The sequence below is a fragment of the Galendromus occidentalis genome, unplaced genomic scaffold (assembly GCF_000255335.2).
Source record: "Galendromus occidentalis unplaced genomic scaffold, Mocc_1.1 scf7180000076944, whole genome shotgun sequence".
Taxonomy (NCBI): domain Eukaryota; kingdom Metazoa; phylum Arthropoda; class Arachnida; order Mesostigmata; family Phytoseiidae; genus Galendromus; species Galendromus occidentalis.
Window position 1 is genome coordinate 670,184 of NW_003804933.1, and position 20,572 is coordinate 690,755.

General features: G+C 52.2%; 2 protein-coding genes across 2 annotated transcripts; one reads left to right on the forward strand and one right to left on the reverse strand.

Moving 5' to 3' along the window:
- Positions 1–13,108: 13,108 nt before the first annotated feature.
- PIG-V (phosphatidylinositol glycan anchor biosynthesis class V) lies at positions 13,109–15,541 on the forward strand. The gene is made up of 3 exons (XM_018638380.1): positions 13,109–13,276; positions 13,821–14,162; positions 14,275–15,541. The coding sequence occupies exons 2-3, from the start codon at positions 13,854–13,856 to the stop codon at positions 15,193–15,195; spliced, it is 1,230 nt and encodes a 409-aa protein (XP_018493896.1). The 5' UTR covers positions 13,109–13,276; positions 13,821–13,853; the 3' UTR covers positions 15,196–15,541.
- A 1,457-nt stretch (positions 15,542–16,998) lies between these two features.
- Positions 16,999–19,958, reverse strand: LOC108863789 (collagen alpha-1(III) chain-like). Its single transcript, XM_018638372.1, has 5 exons — positions 19,758–19,958; positions 18,386–19,347; positions 17,924–18,289; positions 17,533–17,826; positions 16,999–17,383 (listed from the first exon to the last, which is right to left on the reverse strand). The coding sequence occupies exons 1-5, from the start codon at positions 19,956–19,958 to the stop codon at positions 16,999–17,001; spliced, it is 2,208 nt and encodes a 735-aa protein (XP_018493888.1).
- Positions 19,959–20,572: the final 614 nt, after the last annotated feature.

Genomic DNA, 20,572 nt, shown 5'->3' on the forward strand with positions numbered 1-20,572 from the left:
CTCGTTCCTCTATTTCGAAATTGTGTCAAGTACAAGATCTTCGGATAAATGGATCGGAATCCCCATTCGAAGATCCGGAACGATCGCATCCAGGATCCCTTTTCCTGTCCCATCAATTTCAAGGAGGAGCCGGGTACAATAGCCGATTGAACCCCTGCCGAAGAATCCCGCTGTCGATATCACCCTAATCGGGGACGGGCTGCTGAGTACATGCGTTCAAGAGTGGGCTGAGGTTTCGGAATGATACCTTCGCTTCGTGTCGTACCTTGGCCCTCTTCCGTCCGGCAAATCCCCGGTGGCATCGCATTGCATTTATGATGTACCTTCTCTTCACGAGAAGAATCTCATGCTGAAATTTGCTATACATAAGTAGCACCAATGAAGAGCGAAATAATTCTCAGTATCAGCCTGGGGCGAATCGTATTTGCGATCCAGGGCTGCTTTCCGGGGCGTACATATCTAACAGGGTAGAATAAACTGGGCGTCTATATCATTGCGAGCAATACCTCTGCTTGCGCCTTCATCGTCTCGGGAAAGTGTGACTATAATATTACTATTTGGGAATGTCATCGGAGTAGGCATCGAAGAACGGATTGTAAGTCCCTCAGGAATACCTCTCTCGAGGTTGAAAAATCTCGGCTTGTGCCAAATCTTCGATTCGGCTCGGAGCGCGCTCCAGTCGGCGAATGTGTGTATCGGGTTGTAGGCAAGCCGTGTCAGGTATTCAGTAATCACTCAGAGACGCCAAGTTCGCTCACTTTTAGTGCCCCTACGAGCAACGCTTGGTCGTCTTGAACGTGTCAAAAAATGTGTCAAGTCAATGCGCTCGATTGCACAGGACGCTCGAGCTCCGCGATTAGCATAGGCCGACGGTTTCTGTGATGACAAATCAATCGACCGCAAGGGGATCGGATGCATGAGATCTGGTTGCGTTCATCTGTGAACCTGGGAAGGCTTCCGCGTATTCTCTCGAGCCGTTCCTCCCTTCACGGCGCGGTGGCTCGACTGCCGTCGCTAGGGAAGCTCAGTCGTAGCTCGATCAAAGTTTGATAAAAAAAAGTTGGATATGCCACGTTTGAGGGTTTTATCAGGAACGATCTTGACGAGGTTTCAGTCTGTTTAAACAAACCGTCAACATCGCGGATGGCTTGCATCCGATTCATCAGAATCCAAGGACGTCGTCACTATGCTGGCGTTGATCGGTCTCGGCAACCGGGAGAAGATTTGTGTCGAAGCAAGGCAACAGTGATGATCACTTGATCAACGGCTCAATGAAACTCTGTACTGACTACTTGTGACTATAACCATAATCTGTGACTGTAAGCATAAGAGAACATCCAAAGCATCGAGATTTGGATCACCCACTGCCGTGACCTACAGAATCTCGAATGGTGCATATGTCATCAGTAGAGCTCGGAAGTTCAGGCACCGAAGAATGCCGAAAATGGCAGGCAAATGGGCACTGAAACACCTAAGAATAGGCACCAGAACTAGGCTAAGTAGGCGTCTTGGGCAGGGCAAACGCCGCATCAAACGTTCGTCAGTGCCGTTTGATGAGAAATTCACGTGGTCTTCCGGAGTCCCGCCGGCGTCGGTTAGCAATCGATGCCGGCCTGATAGGTAGAGTTTTACATAATCGAAATGAAATTAGACGTCCAGGCGGACCATCGGGTTCTATCGTGTTCTAATATGTGTTTCTGGAGCATGGCTTTGCCGACCCTGTTCATCGCCGGATCCGTTCGTAGACCCCAAATTTCCCCCGAATTCCCGGAATTTCGCGTCTTGGTGACTCAGAAAGGCACTTCAGGCTTAGGCGCGGAAAAACCTAAGTAGGCATTTTCGATAGAAGAGCGTCGAAAAAGGCGGCTATTGGCATTTATGGCAAAATGCTTGAAGTTCCGAGCTCTAGTCATCAGCCTTAATACACGTGAGCGGAACATGAGCATCTTTCAGGAATCATCGTGGAGTCCGTTCTCGAGTCTAGCTGCCTTACCTTGGAATTTCAATTCAGTAAGCTCGAACGTTCGATTAGGGCTGAATGTAGGGCCCCTGATGATTCGCGAGCTCTAAAGAGGATCGAAATTGGTCGCCTCGGGTCCGCTTCCCTACCGAAGGAGGTTTCCGCTCTCTGTGAAACCTCCTTGTGGTGGCTTGGCTTAGCTGGAGTTTTTGACCAGAAGTATTTGAAGAGGAGAATGAAGTTGTTAAGAAGATGCATCGAAGCTTGCTGACTCTCTACCCGATCTCGCATCGTCCCATGAAAAGTCTCGTTCCGATCCTCCAAGAGAAATCTAAAGTTCTGCACCTTCGAACTCGTTCTGTAGGTATCGACAATGCCATTCCGAGGTACTGTGAACGATGCTACCAGAAGCTTACCGCGATTCAACTTGCTAATAATTGCGGCTTATCCAGAGGCCCTGACCGGCACATCGTTCTACTGTATTGAACAAATCTTGCGGCTTCCGCGATCCCCGTTTCCATAAATTATCCAGGCCCGAGCAGACCATGCGCAATTTTTCAGATCGTTGTGTCGAAGCGGCGGTGGATCGAACAGAAGAAGATCAGTTGAAACCTTCGTTGCGAGTTACGGGCATGTGAATCATAAATGGGAGAGAAAAGAAAAATCGAGGAATTCCTAGGGAATTCGGCGGAATTTTCCGCAGTCGTTCCCTAACGAGACTCCGACAGGCCCAGGCTTCAAGAAGTACGAATGTACGGCGGCGTCCTGCCGTTCAGAGACTCCTGAAAGTCTTCGCGCTCGCCAAGGTCGCCCGGCAACCCCCTTTCTGCGCTGTTTTTTCTCCAGTTGGACGAGCCGAATCAGAGCAGGCATTCAATTGCCACCGACGGCCACAAAGTAGATGGCGAGCGAGTCTAGTCGGGCGAAATGAGTTTCGAATAATACCTGTGAACATCTGAACTTTGACAAGTTCGTGAATTATTCAACGCGATGATTGTTTTTTACTCCCGCTAGTCTGTTACCTGTGATATCGGATATGAAACACGACACGCGAGTGAGTATCCGGGGGAGTTTTTCGCTAGGACTAATCTTTTGGTTGTTCCGGTTCTCTTGTCTCCCAAAAACTTCGTCAGCGAATGCCGTCTCCGCAAACCAAAGCCCGGTCGACGTGGTAGAATAGTTTAAGAAGGAGCGTTCAGAGGCCGGGATCCCCGTTCGAATCCCCTCGCCGATAGACTCAGAACGCGGGTAACGATACTCCGGAGTGGATCGATCTTCTTTGCATTGTATTGATACGGAATCATCACATGCTGCCATCCGTGAAGACATCCGCAGAGCCGACGAGGATATTCTCGCCTCGTGACTGGCAATCGACTGTGCTTGACTGAGGACTCGGCTCGAAATCAATCGCTCTTCTGGACTTGGCTGCCGCCCATGTCACCCCGCATCGGGAGTCATGGATCTCGGGAGAGCTCCGGATAGAATTTGAAGTCGTCCAGCTCGTGGTCTGAGTCGGAATCCTCTCTTTCCTCGAGTCAGCTAGATTCTCGGGCCATTTGAGCTGATGCGGTAAACCACCGGTCGGCGGTGGGGAGACTCTCTGCGAGGAACGGTTTTTCGTTCAACTCGGCGAAGTGATATGAGATATGATGTGCGGCGTAGGGACCGACGAGCTCAGCTCGAGTGGTACACGTCTATTCAGAGAACCTCCTGTTCCGGTCCCCAGCAGAATGGCTTCTGAGCGGACCTCTGGGCGGACCCCTAAGCTCTCATCTTCTGCTAGGTCGTCTTCTTCCCTGCCAGCTCTTGTGATCGAGATATATACAGTGAATTGACGTACCTCAAATCCGAACTGTCTAGGGCAGTCGCTTCATGTCCTCTGGATTCTGAGGACAGTTGGGCGAGCGAAATCGGGGGAACGCAAAAAAGGAGGTAACTCTGCGATTCAGAACGAAAGTGTTTTTATTGATTGCGGCGACTACCGAACGAGCGCCATCATTTGAACACGGCGAAACGCAGCCTGGGTGCTGCCCATGAGAACGAATATAAGTCCGGATAGGGGTCAAGCTCAACAATAATTCCTTCTTGCCGTGAACAATATTCTCCACGGTGCGGTGTATAAATCAGAAGCAGTTGCAGTTCATGCTTGGCGTATTCCGGAGATTCTGCGATCGTTCACATACTGCTCTAGAGTGGCGTAGCGGGGAGACCCCGTTATTGTGCTGAAGTACGCGCAGCGTCGAAGCCCATTAGTCGCCTGAAGAGGAAATCCCTTAGGAAGCGCGATGATAAATGACGCAAGCGAATCGAACTGATTTGAACAGTCTTCAACCATCGACTAGCTCTGACAGAAGACACGAGAGTTCCTCGAAAGCTCCACGTCTTTTTTCTGTGCTGTTTACTGACGGTGACAACGTGGTGATTATTCCGTCCCTCCTGACAAAGCAAACATACGTTCGACTGGACTTCACGAGGCGAAATGAGAGTTTTGAATCCAGGTCCGGCGTCGAATTTCGGAGAGAACGATTCGTAACAATTTTGCGACTTCTACATCGAAGCGAGACACGCATTCGGCAAATCGTATCCGGAGCTTGTTATCCAACGCGACTGTAATCGGGATTTAGTTCTTTCAAGGAATCCGTGATGTGATCAATACACAAGGGGACGCTCGCGGATTCTGTCTCGTTCTCGAGATCTGCATGCTACGCATTCCCAGCGTAAACTAGAACATTTCTCAATGAGCAGCGACGTGTCACTGTCGTGAATCGATACGACAGCATGAGCTGCTCGAGACGTCGGCAAGGCGAATCGCCGCACGCCCCGATAACCAGTGCACTTTGAACTGATCCGTGTGTTGGGTATATTACAAACGGATCAATTACAGGAATACCCCAACCCCTCCCGCCACCGATGCCAACGGCTTGGCTCAATCGCAAACAATGGTGTATTTCACCATCTGCCCTGACTAATAAGAGGGTCCTTGCCCGCGAATTTCTTATCGAGGGCTCAATCTCATGCATTACTTTTCGATGGCAGTCCCTCCGAATCCGAATGGTTCGGGAAATGTTTCGTTGCGATTCTCTGCGCCCTAACGAGAAGAAGGCACGAACATCCGACAATCCCCAATGAGTCCATCAGAGATTCTGATTGGCCGAGAATCACGCTCCTTGCCGTGGTCGCCGTTGTAGCCCTGCCCGAAACAGTCGACGTTACCGGATTCGCTGTGATCCTGTTAGAAGTTTCGCCTTGAGCTTCACTCGCCTATCGAATGCCCACACCCGACCGGCGGAAACCCCAGCGTTTATCAAAGAGGAAATTACGCCTCATGTCCAGAAATTCGCCAATGCGACGGAATACGCTGAGTGGTCTTTCGACAGTTTTTCTCTCGACAGCACGACGGTCTACATCATAACTGCTGAGATTCCCCTTTAAACTCAGTCAGCATCTAGGCTGGACCTATTCTTGCAATCTCATCGTATCTGGTCAAGATTTCTCCGCTCACAGAGAGTTCGACGGCGACTTTTTTACCGCGAGGGAAGCTATGGCAGCTTCGGTGTATCGAGACCGAGCCCCTCTGAGGCTTAGTAAAATGCTTGGGTCTAGACTGCGAACTAAGTCTCGTCTTCTTTACCGTATCAAGAGCGCTCCTGTACAAGTCTTGTTGGGTTGGCGACGTTCCGCTACCTCGTTCAGTCGGTCGGTTGCTTCCATCTGCTCAATGAGAGCAAGCACACCAAGACTTCTGGCAGAAGAACGACAGCAACCTCCGTCGGCCAGAAAGTTTATCGTCGAAGATACCGAACGTGAAGAATCGGATGAAAGCCAACCGAAGGCCGTTCAAACAACGTCTCGCCGACTCTCGCATGGTCGTCTCGGCAATTCTGAGATTATCGGCCGATGATAATAGGGGAAGGGATGATACCCCCCTGATGCGATCGAAGCCGGGATCCAATATTGCTTTTCCAGTGGAACCGCATCGGATGTCGCTGTCTCAATCCCCTTGAATTGAGACACGATGGAATTTCACGCTCGTCCCCTTTTACTTCATCGTCAATACGGACTTCCGGATTTCCCTCCGACCAAAATAGGACCTTTCTTTTATCGGGAGATCCATGGAAACCCTGCTGAGAATGCTGGATTATCTCGGAGCGGATGTCCGTTATGTGTCCCCACATGAGAGGGCTTCTTTCGAACGAGCATCGACTTTCATGTATCTTCCGAATGATGATGAGACGACAAAGCCATTTGTAGCGGATCATCCGGCGAAAACGGTGCGGTGCAGTCGAGTCCTCTGTTTCTCTACCCCGAGGAACAGTCAGTCCTTATATGGACAAACAGAGCATTGGCGCGTTGCAGACGAGCCGGATTTGTTGTCAGCAGGCGTTGAATATGCATCAATCAAAAACTATGATGAAGCCTGAGTCATCGGCATTTCCAATCCATATTCTCCCTCCTGTTGTGTATAGATTACCGAGGAAGGTTTAGAGCTGCAGGGTGACTCCTGGGAAAGTACCCCGCCACTACGTCCGGGTATAGGGACTCAGCAATCAGAGGCTCTCGATCTCCCGGCACCCGAATGGCACCGGCGGACCCCTTCCGACATCACACTCGATGAGCTTCTCTTCTGTTCGACTTCACTGGATAGCCCGCCTGCCCAACCTACCCCCAGCCCATGGATCGGATCCTCAATTAGCGGGCGGAAAACGCCCCAGATCCGATGCTGGTCGCTGTCGAGACATTGGCTCGCGTGAGGATCTTTCTCTGGGCGGATTTTCGGCAGCTCGCTTAAATGAGGCTGCTGCGATGGCTGTAATGCAGAAAGAAACCGCGGCGCAAGCGTACAAAAGGCCGTTTCATTTGTTGAGCGGGTGGCGATCCCGAAACGCGTCGGCAAGATTGATCGAATCGACTCTTCCAGCCGAAACGCGTCTCAAGGCACCATCCATATACCGCATCCGATTTTATTCACTAGGCTCGGATGATGGTTGATCGACTGTCAGTCACTTACTCAGCTGCTCAGTCGGTAGCTACGAAGTCGATCGGAAGACCCTTGACAATGCCCAAGAGTCATTGAATTTTTTCGCTCCAAAAAGTTTTCTCCCGCGGTCGGCCCTCAGACAGAAAGATCCGGCGTTTCCGATACGGGCTTTATGGCAATATTCGCCGCTCCTGATCTTTCTTCGACGGACAATCACAAGAAATGTTACCCGGTGATCACGTGGTAATTGAGGATATTACCTCGGATGGTGAAAACTTCAATCCACTCACTTGGTCCCCCATGATGGACCTTTCGGAATCCGTCTGAAACGAATCTCTGATCAATGGATCATACGAGAAATTGAATAACGGATTCGACGAGAAAACGACAGCGATTCTTCTGGATGTCACCGTCCCGTATAATCCGCCTTCAGAGAGTTCTGTCGGTAACCTTGAAATCAGGGCAACTGAATCAGGGTCGCGGGGTAGGATTTCTGCTCCGGAATCGTCTTTTGGACTTCGACAGTAGGCTCATTCTCTCGAACTTCGGTAGGCAACGACCCCGAAGTCTGACTCCTCCGAATAGGAGTCTATGCAGTGGGAGCGTCGTTCCGTTCTGAGGCCCATTTCCCCGATCCATATGCGTATCCTCGAATTGACTAATAGAAGGAGGAGGGAAGGATATTGTCGGGGTTGGTCTTCAATCGATGAAAGGGGCGGATTTCCCATCGCGAGCTTCGTTCCGGAAGATAATTTCTCGTAATTTTATTTTCCCCGTGGAGAGTGTGTTTTTGTACAGATCATCAACCAACACCAACGAGGCCGTTGGCATCCGGAAGTGATCCGGGGACCGCTGCGGCATTAGCTTTCTGCACCTCAATGGATATCCTCTGTAGAAGATTCCGGAGCTGCTTATATTAAGAAAACTTGGCTTCCTCCGCCAGCTTAGCCCCCTCACCAGCAGCACGGACCGCGGGCGACCGGTGCGTGGGGGCGTGTCCCATACCGTCGCATCCCAGACCAATGCTCTAGCCGCGGTCCACGGAAAGAAAGTTAGGCCGAAGATTTTGTGAGAAGTGAGCTATTGTCTTCGGTATAGGCTCGTAGAGCCACTGCGTCTCGCAAGAGCGACTTCGGCGGACACAGTGGGAGTTCAGCTTGGCGCAGATACAAATCTGACAGGGTCCTTGGGGCCTCTTCGACGCGGAGACTGACGCTTCTCTCAAGCATGCGATCCTGACCAGAGTATCGCGGATCATCAATGAGGTTTCCGACGAATCTAAGGCTTTTCAATTCATCCTTCAGACGCTGGTTCTCCTCCTGCTCCTGGTGTTTCTGACTGAGGCTGAAAAACCTCGACTGGGATCGGAGAAGGACTCCATACCCGAACGAGCATCCGGTCGAGAGAAGAGGAGCCCTTTCGGCTACACTGTTCGAGGTCCCAATCATGTCGCAACCTTCCAGATGGGCTCTTTTGATGACGGGTTGAGTATTCTTTCCCTCGATAAAAAAATGACGAACCGGTTTCGGGAAAATCGGAGCCGGAGCTCATTGATTTCCGTTTCAGACTCGCTCGGCAGTTCCCCAAATTCTCATCAAACGGCTTCCACCGCGGCGGGGCTTTCGTTGCGAATCAGCTGAGCGATTTCTTCAACAAATTGGTTGATCCGGGTCGTCCTCGAACAGTGTACAGAAACCCGTCGAACCCTTTCAATGTCCAGACTCAAACTCCCATTTTCTACAACCAAGGTCCGGTGCTCGGGAAGAAAGACGCTCCCGTTTATCCTCGACGTATCGCCGCATCGCCCTCCCCCTTATTGCCCCCCGTAAACGCCTTTCCTCCGGTGAACCTCGTACCGAGCATTCGATCCACTCCATCCATCTCACGTCAGAGTACCCAATACTTCGTTCTCGGCGATGCCGCGCCCGACTTCAGGAACCTCCTGAATCATCCCAACCTTCCCACCGCGAACCCCTTCCAGCCATTCACAAGGAGCTTCGTCAACTATCCAACGATAGTCACCCTGGGCCATTCTAACGCCGGCGTGTTACCGACGGTGAACCCGAGCCGACCTTTCCCTACCTTGAACCCACCTTTCTACACGAATAATTTCGCGACCTATGCCGTCTCGCAGATACAGCCCACCCGGACCTTTCTCCAGCCCACCTTCGTCCCGTTGCCTCCATCGCCCCCTTTGGTACCCCCCTTGCCTCCTCCGAATCGCCCCGTGGGTCCCCGCGTACCCATTCCGGGACTGGTGACTAATGCGCCTAAAGGAACATTTTTCTGGTTCAGACTCAATAACGAGAACTTCACCTTCTCGCCCACCTATAGCGATTTCATGAAGAGCTATCAGAACCCTCTGTTCTTCACCCGACCCATGCAAAATAACCTCTTCCGACCCTATTATACCTCGGGGAAGAGAGCTTTTCTGTATCCATCAGTCAACCGACTCCACCCATCGAATCGAATCCCCGCTTATGTTCCCGATTATTTTCCCCCGACTTTCCCGTGGAAAATTCCATTCCTCAAAGCCGAAGATGAACATCCCGCGGAGGGCCACCCGGGGAAAGTTACAACGATCTATCATGGTTCTGCAGGTGGCCTGTCTCCGACAACCGTCGTGAAACGTCCCGACGTTTCTACTACCAGCACGGTAGGGACCGACCTCAGCGAAGATTCCTCAACCGTCGATCCAGTCTCCGCACCGGATTCCCCAACCACCTCGGCTCCGGATTACGACCCGGACCCAAGCACGGAAGCAGATGCCGATTCTGATCCAGGCATCGGGCGGGATTCGAATGGAGATGATGATGCGGACGAAACAACGACGACATCGACGACCGAAGACGAACCCGGTGCCCCGAACGAGGAGCCTGATTTGGGTACCCAGAACGAAGATGACGGAGCAAAGCCCAAATATCGAGGATTTGTTCCAGCGACGGAGAGTCCCGGAAAGCCCACGGTTTCCGAGAGTGAAGACGAAGACACTCAGACCAAGGAACCGAGCGCCACAGTAATTCCTTTCGAGCCGTCCGGATCCGCCGACGGAGATTCCTCTCCCAGACCCCGGAGTTTCGATCAGAGTTCAAACGATCGCGACGAAGCAGATGCTGAAACTTCGACGCCAGAGAGCGTAACTGACGTCGATTCGGAGGATGCCGTTGAAGTTACACGTAAGGGGAAGTCCTCTCGAGATAGCAATGATTATGATCAATTTTTCGTCGACTTCATGTCGAATCCGAATTCAATCGATGGCGCTGGGAAACCCGAGTCGGAGCTACCGGCAACTGCGAAGACTGACATCGAAGATGCGTCAACAACGACGACGACATCTACCGAAGCTCCGGATACGACCACAGTCAAATTCGATGAATTCGATCATTTCGTCGATATATTCGCCACGGAGACTCGGAAGGATGATACGACAACCTCGGCGGTCACAGAGACTACGATATCGACGACGGAACCCATAACTACCGAAACGGAAGCGTCCACGACGACCACGTCGAAACCAAGGTTCAAATCAACCACGAAATCGAGGCCCAGAATAACATCCTTGCGTACAACGACAACGAAACCCAAGAACCGATCCACAATCAAATTCAAACTCAGGACGACGACTCGACCGAAAATGAGATTCACGGAACCGACGACGACGACCACCGAAGCCACAACGACGACGACCACCGAAGCCACAACGACGACGACCACCGAAGCCACAACGACGACAACCACCGAGGCCTCAACAATGACGAGCGTCGAGTCTCCGTCGACAACTCGCGAAGTCACGACGGAAGCCGAGACCACGACTCCTACGGGGGAATCTGAAGGCACGACCATCGTGTCAGAAGAGGCAACAACAATTCCAATGACGGAAACGACGACACCGGAGGGAACTTCGACATCATTTCCCATTTCGCTAGGAACGCCTGAAAGGGAAGAAGCCGCAACGACGGCTGCGGAGGAGCCCTCGAGCACGAGAGACGTGCAGAACGACAGAGGATCGACCGATGAATTGAACACGACAGCCGTGACGACTACGAGGATGGAGGACTCGACTCAAGAAGACGAGTCGGCAGCTGCGAATGACCGTCCAACGACCATGGCTAGCACTGAGAGCTCTCCCGGCCAAGATGAAACCACCACACCGTTGGACGATGAAGGTATTCTAGACAGAAAATTTATTCTAGGGGCTCCTTGTATTCTATGGCATCGATCAGCCTGGATTCGACGGGGAACTGTCTTTCTCTGATGAGATTCCTCGTTTTCTTCGGAAGTTCCGAATGAAGCAACAATCACCGTGTCGCCTTCGTGATCTAAATGTTTTGAGTCGGTATTAGATTCATTCTCGAAGGAGAGTTGGATCACAGATCCTGCGACAGTAGCCCGGAAAATCCAGGAGTCCGAGATGTGGGAGTCCCTTGCGATTTGACACCGCGAAACCGTCGATGTGGGGCGAAGCGGATGAGCTCCCGCGATTCCCACCCATGAGGCGTCTTGAATGCATCGATCGTTCCGAACTGAGTTTCCTAGGGGGCGTATTCGAACTCTTCGAATCAGCTTCTACCAATCAATCGAGAGGATCTGTCCCCGTTGCTCATCGCGAATTTCCAATTCACTGAAAACTTTCCCCTTCCAGAAACTGCTTCGACGATCACCACCACTTTCGAAAGCGCTAACTCTGTCAAAGACGGCGGGGAAAAAGAGCTTTCCGCACCGGGCGATGATGAGCCCGTAGAGACTACGCCTTTGCCAGATGCCCCTGCTTCGAGTGGAAGTACGCAAGAACCTCATCTCAGTGTTCGGAAAGGGAAGGAACTTGCTGATGAGAAAGTTGACGAGGACTCGACCTCGCCAACGCTCGAGACCTCCGCAGTGGATGACGTTACCTCGTCGGAGAACTCAGACAGCTCGGCAGCAGATGAGACCTCAACAGGAACGACAGTGAATCCAACCGGGGAAACCGACTCGACCGAAAGCACCACCGAAAACCTGGATCAAGAGGAAGGAACAACGGGTACGCAAGCTCAGAGCTCGGAGTCCCCTGTGGATGTTGAGACGAAACAACCGGACCTCGAGGAGCGCCGCGAACGCGTGCCAGAAACTGTGCTCGTAGGGGGGCGCAATTATTCCGACGTTCAGGACAATCATCCAGTGGTGACCGGCGTTGAAACTTCTGAAGACAATAAGAAAGTGCGGAGAGCTGCAACTTGGTTCAAGTGGTTCCTCGATAAGGATAGGATCGCGAAGAATCTCGTCGACGACGTCAGTGATTTCGCCACGAGTCGAAATATAATTTATGTGGTGTCGGCGGCTCTACTGATATCGGCCATGTTCTCTCTAATGGGTCTCTATTGTACTCTGCGGCCCTCAAAAGGATGAAGCTCAAGCAGAGAAAGACGGGATCATTTCTGCTCAAATATGATGTCTACACGTACAACGCCAAACTCGATAAGGGCCACCAGAGCGGTAGCACGACCGAGATATAAGTCACTAGTACGACATCTGAAGATCTTTGACGCATGTTCCCATGCGTGGACGTGGCTGTTCCTTTGAGGGAATAAAGATTGTATATATTGTTTTGTTGACATCGTCGATGTTCCTTTAGATTCCACGATCACGATCGACCGGGAAGTATTTTCCCTCTCCGATTCCGGGCAGGGCTTGCGCGCGTCTAGGCTGGTTGCTACGAGATTCGTTAGTCTCATTTCAGTGGCTGGTGGTTCGAAGACTGGCTCAACAAAGGCTGAAAAGGCTCGTCAGACCTCGAAACGAGGTAGTGTTCAGAAACTCCCTATTCCTATGAGAAGAATCCGCTGAGGGGCGGAACGCGGGCTGTGGCCGAATTCACCAATGCACAGACTCGGCTCAAGGACGGCGTTCCCGGGGAACAAGCATATCGTACTGCGCTACGCTTCGACTCACAATTCATGTGATAGAGATAGAGATGACTCTCAAATCAAGATGAGATACTCCCGTCTGAATACTTATGTGTTAGATGCTGCTAGAAACCGATACCTCGCTCGTCCGATTGCTGATCGCCCAAACGGACTAGGCGAGAGACTAGGCGGACTAGGTGAGATCGACAGCATGCCCGCGCTCCTAGGAGTTCTGTCCTATCACCCTCTCCGAAACAGCGTCTTAGTAGCAGACGAAAATTCGGACTAGGCTGTTGCTGTTGGAAAGTTGGAACGATTGAGTTGTCCCTTCGCAGAGCGCGTATAGTGGATTCGGTGCTTCGATGGCTCGCTCGGGGACCGTGAGCCCGATGTGTACTCCGATCTCGAGATCGTAGAGATGAACTCGTGGACCGTGAAATGGAGATGCAAAACCAGGTACCGACTTCCGCCGCTTCCAAGCTGTCTAAATTTGTTTACCAATGCCTTAAGCGTCGACATGAGACGCGAGTCGGATGTGGGGCTCTCGCCGGGGTCCAACAAAGAAACAGCCCGAAAGGAATTGGCGCGCCGTTCCAAGCCGATGGTTTTCCATCACGCAGGAACCGGCAGTGCGGAACTCCTGGGAGCTCATGCATTGTGGAGAGTTCCGATGGAACATCCGAGCCGGCATCTTCCGGAGCGATCTCCTCAACAACTTTCGTTTCAACTCCTTGAACCGATCTTGAATCCCAGGCCGAGTCGAAGAATTCGGATGAGGAGGAGCTCCAAGTCGGTTTGGTCTGGGTGGGTCGGGATCGGAGGTCGACACTGTTCGAGTTTCCAGTGACAGCTGCGCGATGCCGGTCAAGCATCGGTGATTGATCTCTCGGGAAGTTTGTCGCGACTGCAATCGGAATCGGAATTCACAGCTGCCAGCAAATGACCAGAGCTGGCAAAGCAGAGCAGAGTCCTCACCGCTATCATTCCTGTTCAATTACAGGCTTGAATAGGTCCTCGCTATCAACGATTCAACATGGGGGAGCTCGGCTACGTCGTAAAACTCGCCGCTGGATCGAGGGCTCTGGTAATCGTTTTGCAGTTCCTATGCAATCACTTCGTTCCAGATCATGAGGCCGATGCTTTCCGTTCACCGCTAGTCAAGCTTGAACAAGCTCGATGGAGCTCTGGAGACAATCTTGTGCACTATTTATTCGAGGGTCTCAACCGGTGGGATTCCCAATATTTCACTCACATCGCTCAGTTCGGGTACACGTACGAGCATTTGGTCGCCTTCTTCCCGTTCCTCCCGTGGTTGATGGCCCTCACTAGTCAAATACTTCAAGTGAGTTTCTCACAGTCAGGCAGAGGAAGGAATGGAAAGGAATGATCGAGTCATTGTGAACAGAGGTGCAATCGTCAGCGTCCTCACTTCGTGATTTTTACTCCGGTTTCAGGACATCTTCGGAACTGTTCTCAACCCATCTAGTTGGATCCTCATATCGGGCGTTTTGATATCAAACATCTCATTCGTTCTGTCCGCGGTCGTCCTGTATCATCTGACTCGACTTCTATTCATAGATCGGCATTTCCCGTTAAAAGTCACTCAGCTTTATTGTTTCAATCCCGCGTCGATTTTCTTTTCATCCTGTTACACGGAATCCCTTTTCGCCTTCCTGACTTATTCAGGACTTTTCTTACTCGAAAAAGATTTCGATACGCTTGCGACGATCTTCTTCGCGGCGAGCAGTATCACACGTTCAAACGCCACGCTGATCCCGATATTCTACTTGTTCAAAATTCGTCAGCGCTTCAACCGAGGAAAATATTATTTCGGCCTGATCATGCGCATGGTCTTAGCATGTGCTGGGAACGTAGCTGTTCAACTGTACTTCTGGGAGAGGTTCTGCTTCCCTCACCCGAGGACCCAATTCCCGGAGGCCGTGCATACGTATGCCGATCGCCTAAATTACAAAATCGTCGGCGACGAGGCGCTCGAGTGGTGTTTCAACCTGATCCCGTTGTCCTACAGCTACGTGCAGGCGAAATACTGGAACGTGGGTCTGCTGAAGTATTGGGAGATGAAGCAAATGCCGAACTTCGTTCTCGCGATGCCGATCCTCGTCCTGATCTCTCACTTCTGCCGGAGCGAGCATTACCGGCGTCTACAGCGTTACTGCGTCCACGCGGTGATCCTGTGTTGCATTTTCGTATTCTTCGCCAATGTACAGGTATCGACGAGAGTTATCATGAGTGCGACTCCGTTGCCGTTCTGGGCGGCTGCCTCCGCCAAGAACCCGACACTGGTCTGGGCTTACTTCATCTGGTACTTTTTCGTGGGTATTTTCCTGCACTCGAATTTCTTGCCTTGGACATGAGGCGTTCGCTGTCAACTAGACCAGGGAGCAACCGACTGGCGTCTCAGTGTCGCGATCGAGTGTTCTCGGATACGACGAGAGTTGAAGTCCGCATGTCGACTGCGAGTGAACTCAAAGAGGACAATGTAAACTGCAATGTGAATTCCAAGTGCACAGCTATCCCCTTGACACTCTCAGCGCGAGCTTCAAGCTCTACGAAACCGATGGATGAGCCTCGGATTCCGACCGGAATGGGCAAGATCTTAGATGAATATGATGTACCCCAGTACTGGGAATGTAGGGTAGTTCGAGGAAGGCAGCACGTAGGAATAAAGAAACCAAATCAAGGGTGAACCTCATGGGCGATGCATAAGGCGCGTTTTATTCCAGAACCAATTTTCGCAAATAGATGGCATTAGGACTCTGATAGAGTGCGGAACATAGCCCTTCTATCTACAAATCAAAACAAGTATCGAGCGAGCCAGCGATAATCCGGTACTTATCCGATGAAATTTCGAAAGGTGGAACAATCACTTATGACTTGGTAGACGCGCCGGAGCAGTCTTGTTTAAGTTAATGATTTTTGTCAGGACGCCGATCAGCGATTAGAATTAACGTACCGAAACCTTTCCAAATCCTCGCTGCCCGGTCAGAGGGGAAGGAGTGACTCACGATCATCTCCGATACGAAAGACTCCCGTGAGAATCGAGAAACTATCATGTTGAAGCTCATAGATCGACGTTATAGTCTTTGGGAATTCTGCCTATCCGTGTGTCTCCTCCTCGTCGTCTTCTGATACCTTTTGCAGTCGAATCTGTTTCTTCATGTTTTCGACATGTAAGCCCGATCTGTGCAAACGCCGTCTGTGGGATCAGATCGGCGAAAATCTGAGATCCGCGTCTCGGTGGCTGAGGTGGCCCGAAGTTCTCGCTGAATTTTCTGTTCTTCGGTAGAACTTTGGATGAGCCTAATGGAAGTATGCTCAGTCACTTGGATTGATCTGATGCGCTTCCCCTCCTCACACATAGGGATTCTCCTCCGATGAGTCCGCCGGCTCCGACATGTCTCACTCAGTCAGCGAAGGAAAGCATAACATAGAACAGAGAAGGAAACCGGTGATGATGCTGCCGCTCGCGCTACCGTATGACGTCATGAGGTCCACTTTTTTCGGAGACGATTGCTCACGCTATACATCGTTCGTCCCCTTGTCGTTGAATGAAGTCTCTCCGGTCGGAGTTACCGCTTGCTTCCTCCTGACGCTAGATGATTAACAGATCGACTGATCACACCCCTCGAATTTTGTCGTAATTTCCACGCATCCGAGATGTTGACTTCAGTTGTCTTCAGACGGTTCCGCACTTTTCCCAGCAGCGTGCCAGCCAGGTGTTGGTACCCAGTCGTTGTTATCTGTACAATGGTCGTCGGCAGAGATGTTGGTTGCGACGTCGGGTGTGTCATCTGGGAGATCTCTTCACTCGTTGATGCTGTCTTTACCATTCTGATATTCGAGGTCTCGTCGTCGCGTCCACTTTGTCCATAGTCGACGACCGCTGCTGCATTATCATTATCATCGTTGAATTGGAGATTTTGACAATAATAATAATGGCAATGATAATAATATTAATTATAATCTCTACTAGAAGAAATCGGCCGGCCACCTGTACAGTTCGTGAAACCGTGCCCGGAGCACATTCCCACAACTTGAGCAACATTGTTCAGCAATGCCGTTTCTTTTTTTACAAGCCCATCTTTAGCACCCAGTCAGATCGGTGGGTGGAACATGAGAGGGATCCAATGTACATGAGTTGAGTTTCAGGCTTGGAATTATTTAAGGCCTTTTGTTGTATTCGTAGCGTACAGCTGCTGTTGAAAGTTGTGGTACTGCGCGGCGTACGTGGGGTCAGACGTTGTGTTCTGCTGACCGTAGAAGTTCTTCTGGTTGGGACCCCCGCCTCCAACGCCGCCGCCACCGCCAGGTGGACCGTTGAAACCCATTCCAACGGGGGGGCCCTGTAGATGCTGTTGGTCAGGGTAATATTGCATTGGTGGTTGACCGGGTCCATTCGCCATCGATCCAGGCCCGCCCATGGGACCTCCTTGAGGTCCCCCCATAGGCCCATTACCCATAGGGCCCATGGGACCCCCCATAGGACCTCCCGGGCCACCGGGAGGCATGCCTTTCATGTTATTCATTTCAGGCCGCGTGTACCTGGAATATGCCGCAAATACTTGAGCATTCATTTTGCTAGCTTGGATCGAGGGGAAGTACTTTCGCCTCTGATGGCTCCCTTCCCCTTGCCGTCGACATCGGAAATCGACGACAGGGACAAGGTGTGAACGGAAACTCGGGGAACCCACCTCTGTAGAAAGTCTAAACTAGGCGCTCGCTGCTGCGGCATTTGGGCGTTCGGGGGCTGTCCTGGTCCCTGGCTCCTGGCGGGGAGGTATTGTATGGTATTTGGTGCGTCCGGTCGGACCTGTACGTTCGTCCGGCCTCGCGACCCTCCTTGAGGTACTCCAGGACCAATGGGACCACCGTATGGGGGTCCGCCTTGACCAACCATTCTGCCGCCAGGACCCGGAGACGGACCCCCCATGGGACCGCCCGGATGGCTCATTCCGTTGCCATCGAAGCTCTCTAGCAGAGCCACACTGAAATATCTCCATCACGTAAGCACTTGCTAGTAGCAGATTTCTCGGAAGCCACCGGGTCGATCATAAAACGACTTAAAGACAAGCATCAACTTACGGATCGTTCCCGATGAGGCCATCGTTCGGAGGCTGACCAGGACCGCCAGGCCCACCAGGTCCTCCGGGACCCCCGTCCATTGGGTTAAAACCCATGTGCTGAGGTGAAGGCATCATTCCGCCCGGGAGATCTACAGGTGACATCGGATTACTGTTCTTCGATTTATTTGTCTGAGTGAGATGCGGTGAATTAGAAGGACCAGGATGGAGCTGCGGCGACGTCGAGGGTTTGAAATTCATCCCCGGTGCTCCCATCTGCGAGGGATCTGGTGAAGGTCCTCCAGGTCCACCCATCGGCCCCCCTTGATAGGGACTCTGAGGATGCCCCATCATAGCTGGGCTCATGGGCCGAGGTTGATCGGGCGGCCTGGAATTCGATGGATTGTTCAGAGGTCAGCTCGGTGTAAGTTCCACTCGTGGGACATGGGTTCGCAAAATACTCGCCGTTTGACTTCGAACTCACCGGAAATTATACTGTGATCCTTGATTCGGTGGGCCACCCGGCCCGCTTTGTCGAGGATTCGGGGGGTATTGGCCTCGAGGTCCCTTGGAAGGTCCGAGAGGACCACCGGGTCCGTACGGATTACCAGGACCTCCTTGCATGGGTCCTGGTAGGGCGTGTGACTGCATCATTCGAGGTCCGGGACCTCCCGAAGGACCTCCAGGGCTACCCGCTTCCCCCGGGAACAGCATCTGCCGCATTTTATTGAGCTGCGCTAACGATTCTTCTCTGTGTTGTCTTTGTTGCGGCGTCAGGTTTTCGTCGGAGCCCTTGACCCCGGGATTTGGTCTACCGCCGTGTCCCATGGGACCCCCCGGCCCTCCGGGTCCACCGGGACCCCCTGGACCCATGGGTCCGTGCGAACCCATCGACGATGGTCCACCCATAGGGAACGGTGCGTTCATAGGTGAATTACCAGGGACCATGGGGCCACCGGGACCCATTGCGTTCATTCCGCGGGGTCCATTAGCGCCCGGCATTCCAAATGGTGGGCCATTCATTGGACCTTGGAAGTTACCCGGAGGGAAGTGATTGTTCATGTAACCTGGTTGATTGGGCGAACCGCCCATCGGCCCACCCGGCATGGGACCTCCAGGACCCCAACCGGGACCCATCGCGCCCATCATGGCTCGTCTCCGCTCCAACAACTGCCGTGTGCATGGCTGTGCGCAGTGGAAAGCAACAACTGAGGGGAAGTGCGCGCACAGGACAGCCTCAGCAGCTTGGTTCGCCATGTTCGTTGTGAAAACGAACGACTGGCTCGCTTGAGGCGTGTTTTGAGGTCCGTTCGATGGGGTTGTCTGCGTGCCGCTCGGCGTTGACGTCGATGGGTATTCTTGCTTTTGATTACCCCACGGCTCGTTACTTTGTGTACCGTCGGGACATGCTGAACCCGGCCTCGAGCTCTCCAGCTTGGGCTCCACCTGTCAAGAGAGAATTTCCATTCGTAAGCCGACGGGCGCAATGAAATCCAAAGTTACATCGGACGGTGTTCCGGAAGCGACAGTCAATCAATCAATCAATCGTGGAATAAGAACCACACTCAGAGAGAGCACATTCGTTGCTCCTCGACGTGGGGGCTAATCGAAGCCGCAAATCCGCGTCGATGCCAACAGGCTTCGGGAATGTGGGTCCGAGCCCATGAGGAGTGCAAATCAATCTCTCCGCTATTGCGCGGCTTCTGGGTCGCATCGATGGGAAAAGAATCATCATTGACGACTCATTGGAGGATCTGATCTCCGAGGAATGCTCGCCCGTCGGGACATCCTCAGTTTGTCTGCCGCCGAGACTCTCTCACAACCTTGCCTCGTCTTCACACTCTAAGGACACCAACCTTCGTATCATTATTAGATGAATTGTTGTCTAGCGATTGAGCCACGCAGTCGTTGAGGCTGGGGGACGGTTTTGGATGCGGTGAGGGACTCGGTTCTTTGGAGCCGTTTGACGTAGTTCCTTTCTCACATGGGACGTCATTCGAAGCAGCCGCAGGTGGCTGCTCACCTTCGACTGTATTCTCAGCACCGTTGCACTTCATCCCTCCGACCGCGTTTGAGTATAACGAGTCCACCTCGACTTTTTCGTAGTCCACCACCTACCCCGTGCTACGATATCTCGATGCGCGCCATCTGAAAAGTCGGGAACTGTGATCGGGGATTCGGGGATCTTCTCCCTTCGGACTCATCTGCGAATATTCGTCCTAAGTGCGTGGAACGTATTCGTGTTCTGTAAACACGGGCCGAATTTGCGCGGGCGCTTGAGATACCAGAAGTTTTCCGACGTGTCCGGAACGCCCGAGCTTCTCGGGCTCAGTTGATGAGTTCCCGGATGACTCCAAGGATCACCGATCACGCTCGAAAGCAACGCTACGAGCCGATATTCCCTCGAGCTTCGACGGCTCTCGATCGAACTACCTAAACAAAACCGGAGCGGATCGACGAGAAATCAGAGGAAAAGTAACTGGATACCGGAGGAATCCTCGGAATCCGGAGCGATTTCAACTCAGTTCCGAGCTCAGAGAATCAAGACTGGGAATGACAAACTGCGAGCGGAAACGTTCTCGAATAAGCATTGCAGAAAGGAGACCCGACTGACCGCGGCCATCGGCCAGGAAGTCAACAGAAGACGATGCATCACTTACACGTGAATTCG

Coding starts and splice junctions, on each gene's coding strand:
- PIG-V (XM_018638380.1), top strand. CDS start 13,854: ATGGGGGAGCTCGGCTACGTCGTAAAACTCGCCGCTGGATCGAGGGCT. Junction 14,163..14,274: donor TCACTAGTCAAATACTTCAA/GTGAGTTTCTCA, acceptor CTCCGGTTTCAG/GACATCTTCGGAACTGTTCT.
- LOC108863789 (XM_018638372.1), bottom strand. CDS start 19,958: ATGAAGTGCAACGGTGCTGAGAATACAGTCGAAGGTGAGCAGCCACCT. Junction 19,348..19,757: donor CATCTAATAATGATACGAAG/GTTGGTGTCCTT, acceptor CTCTCTTGACAG/GTGGAGCCCAAGCTGGAGAG. Junction 17,384..17,532: donor AGTTTAGACTTTCTACAGAG/GTGGGTTCCCCG, acceptor GGCATATTCCAG/GTACACGCGGCCTGAAATGA.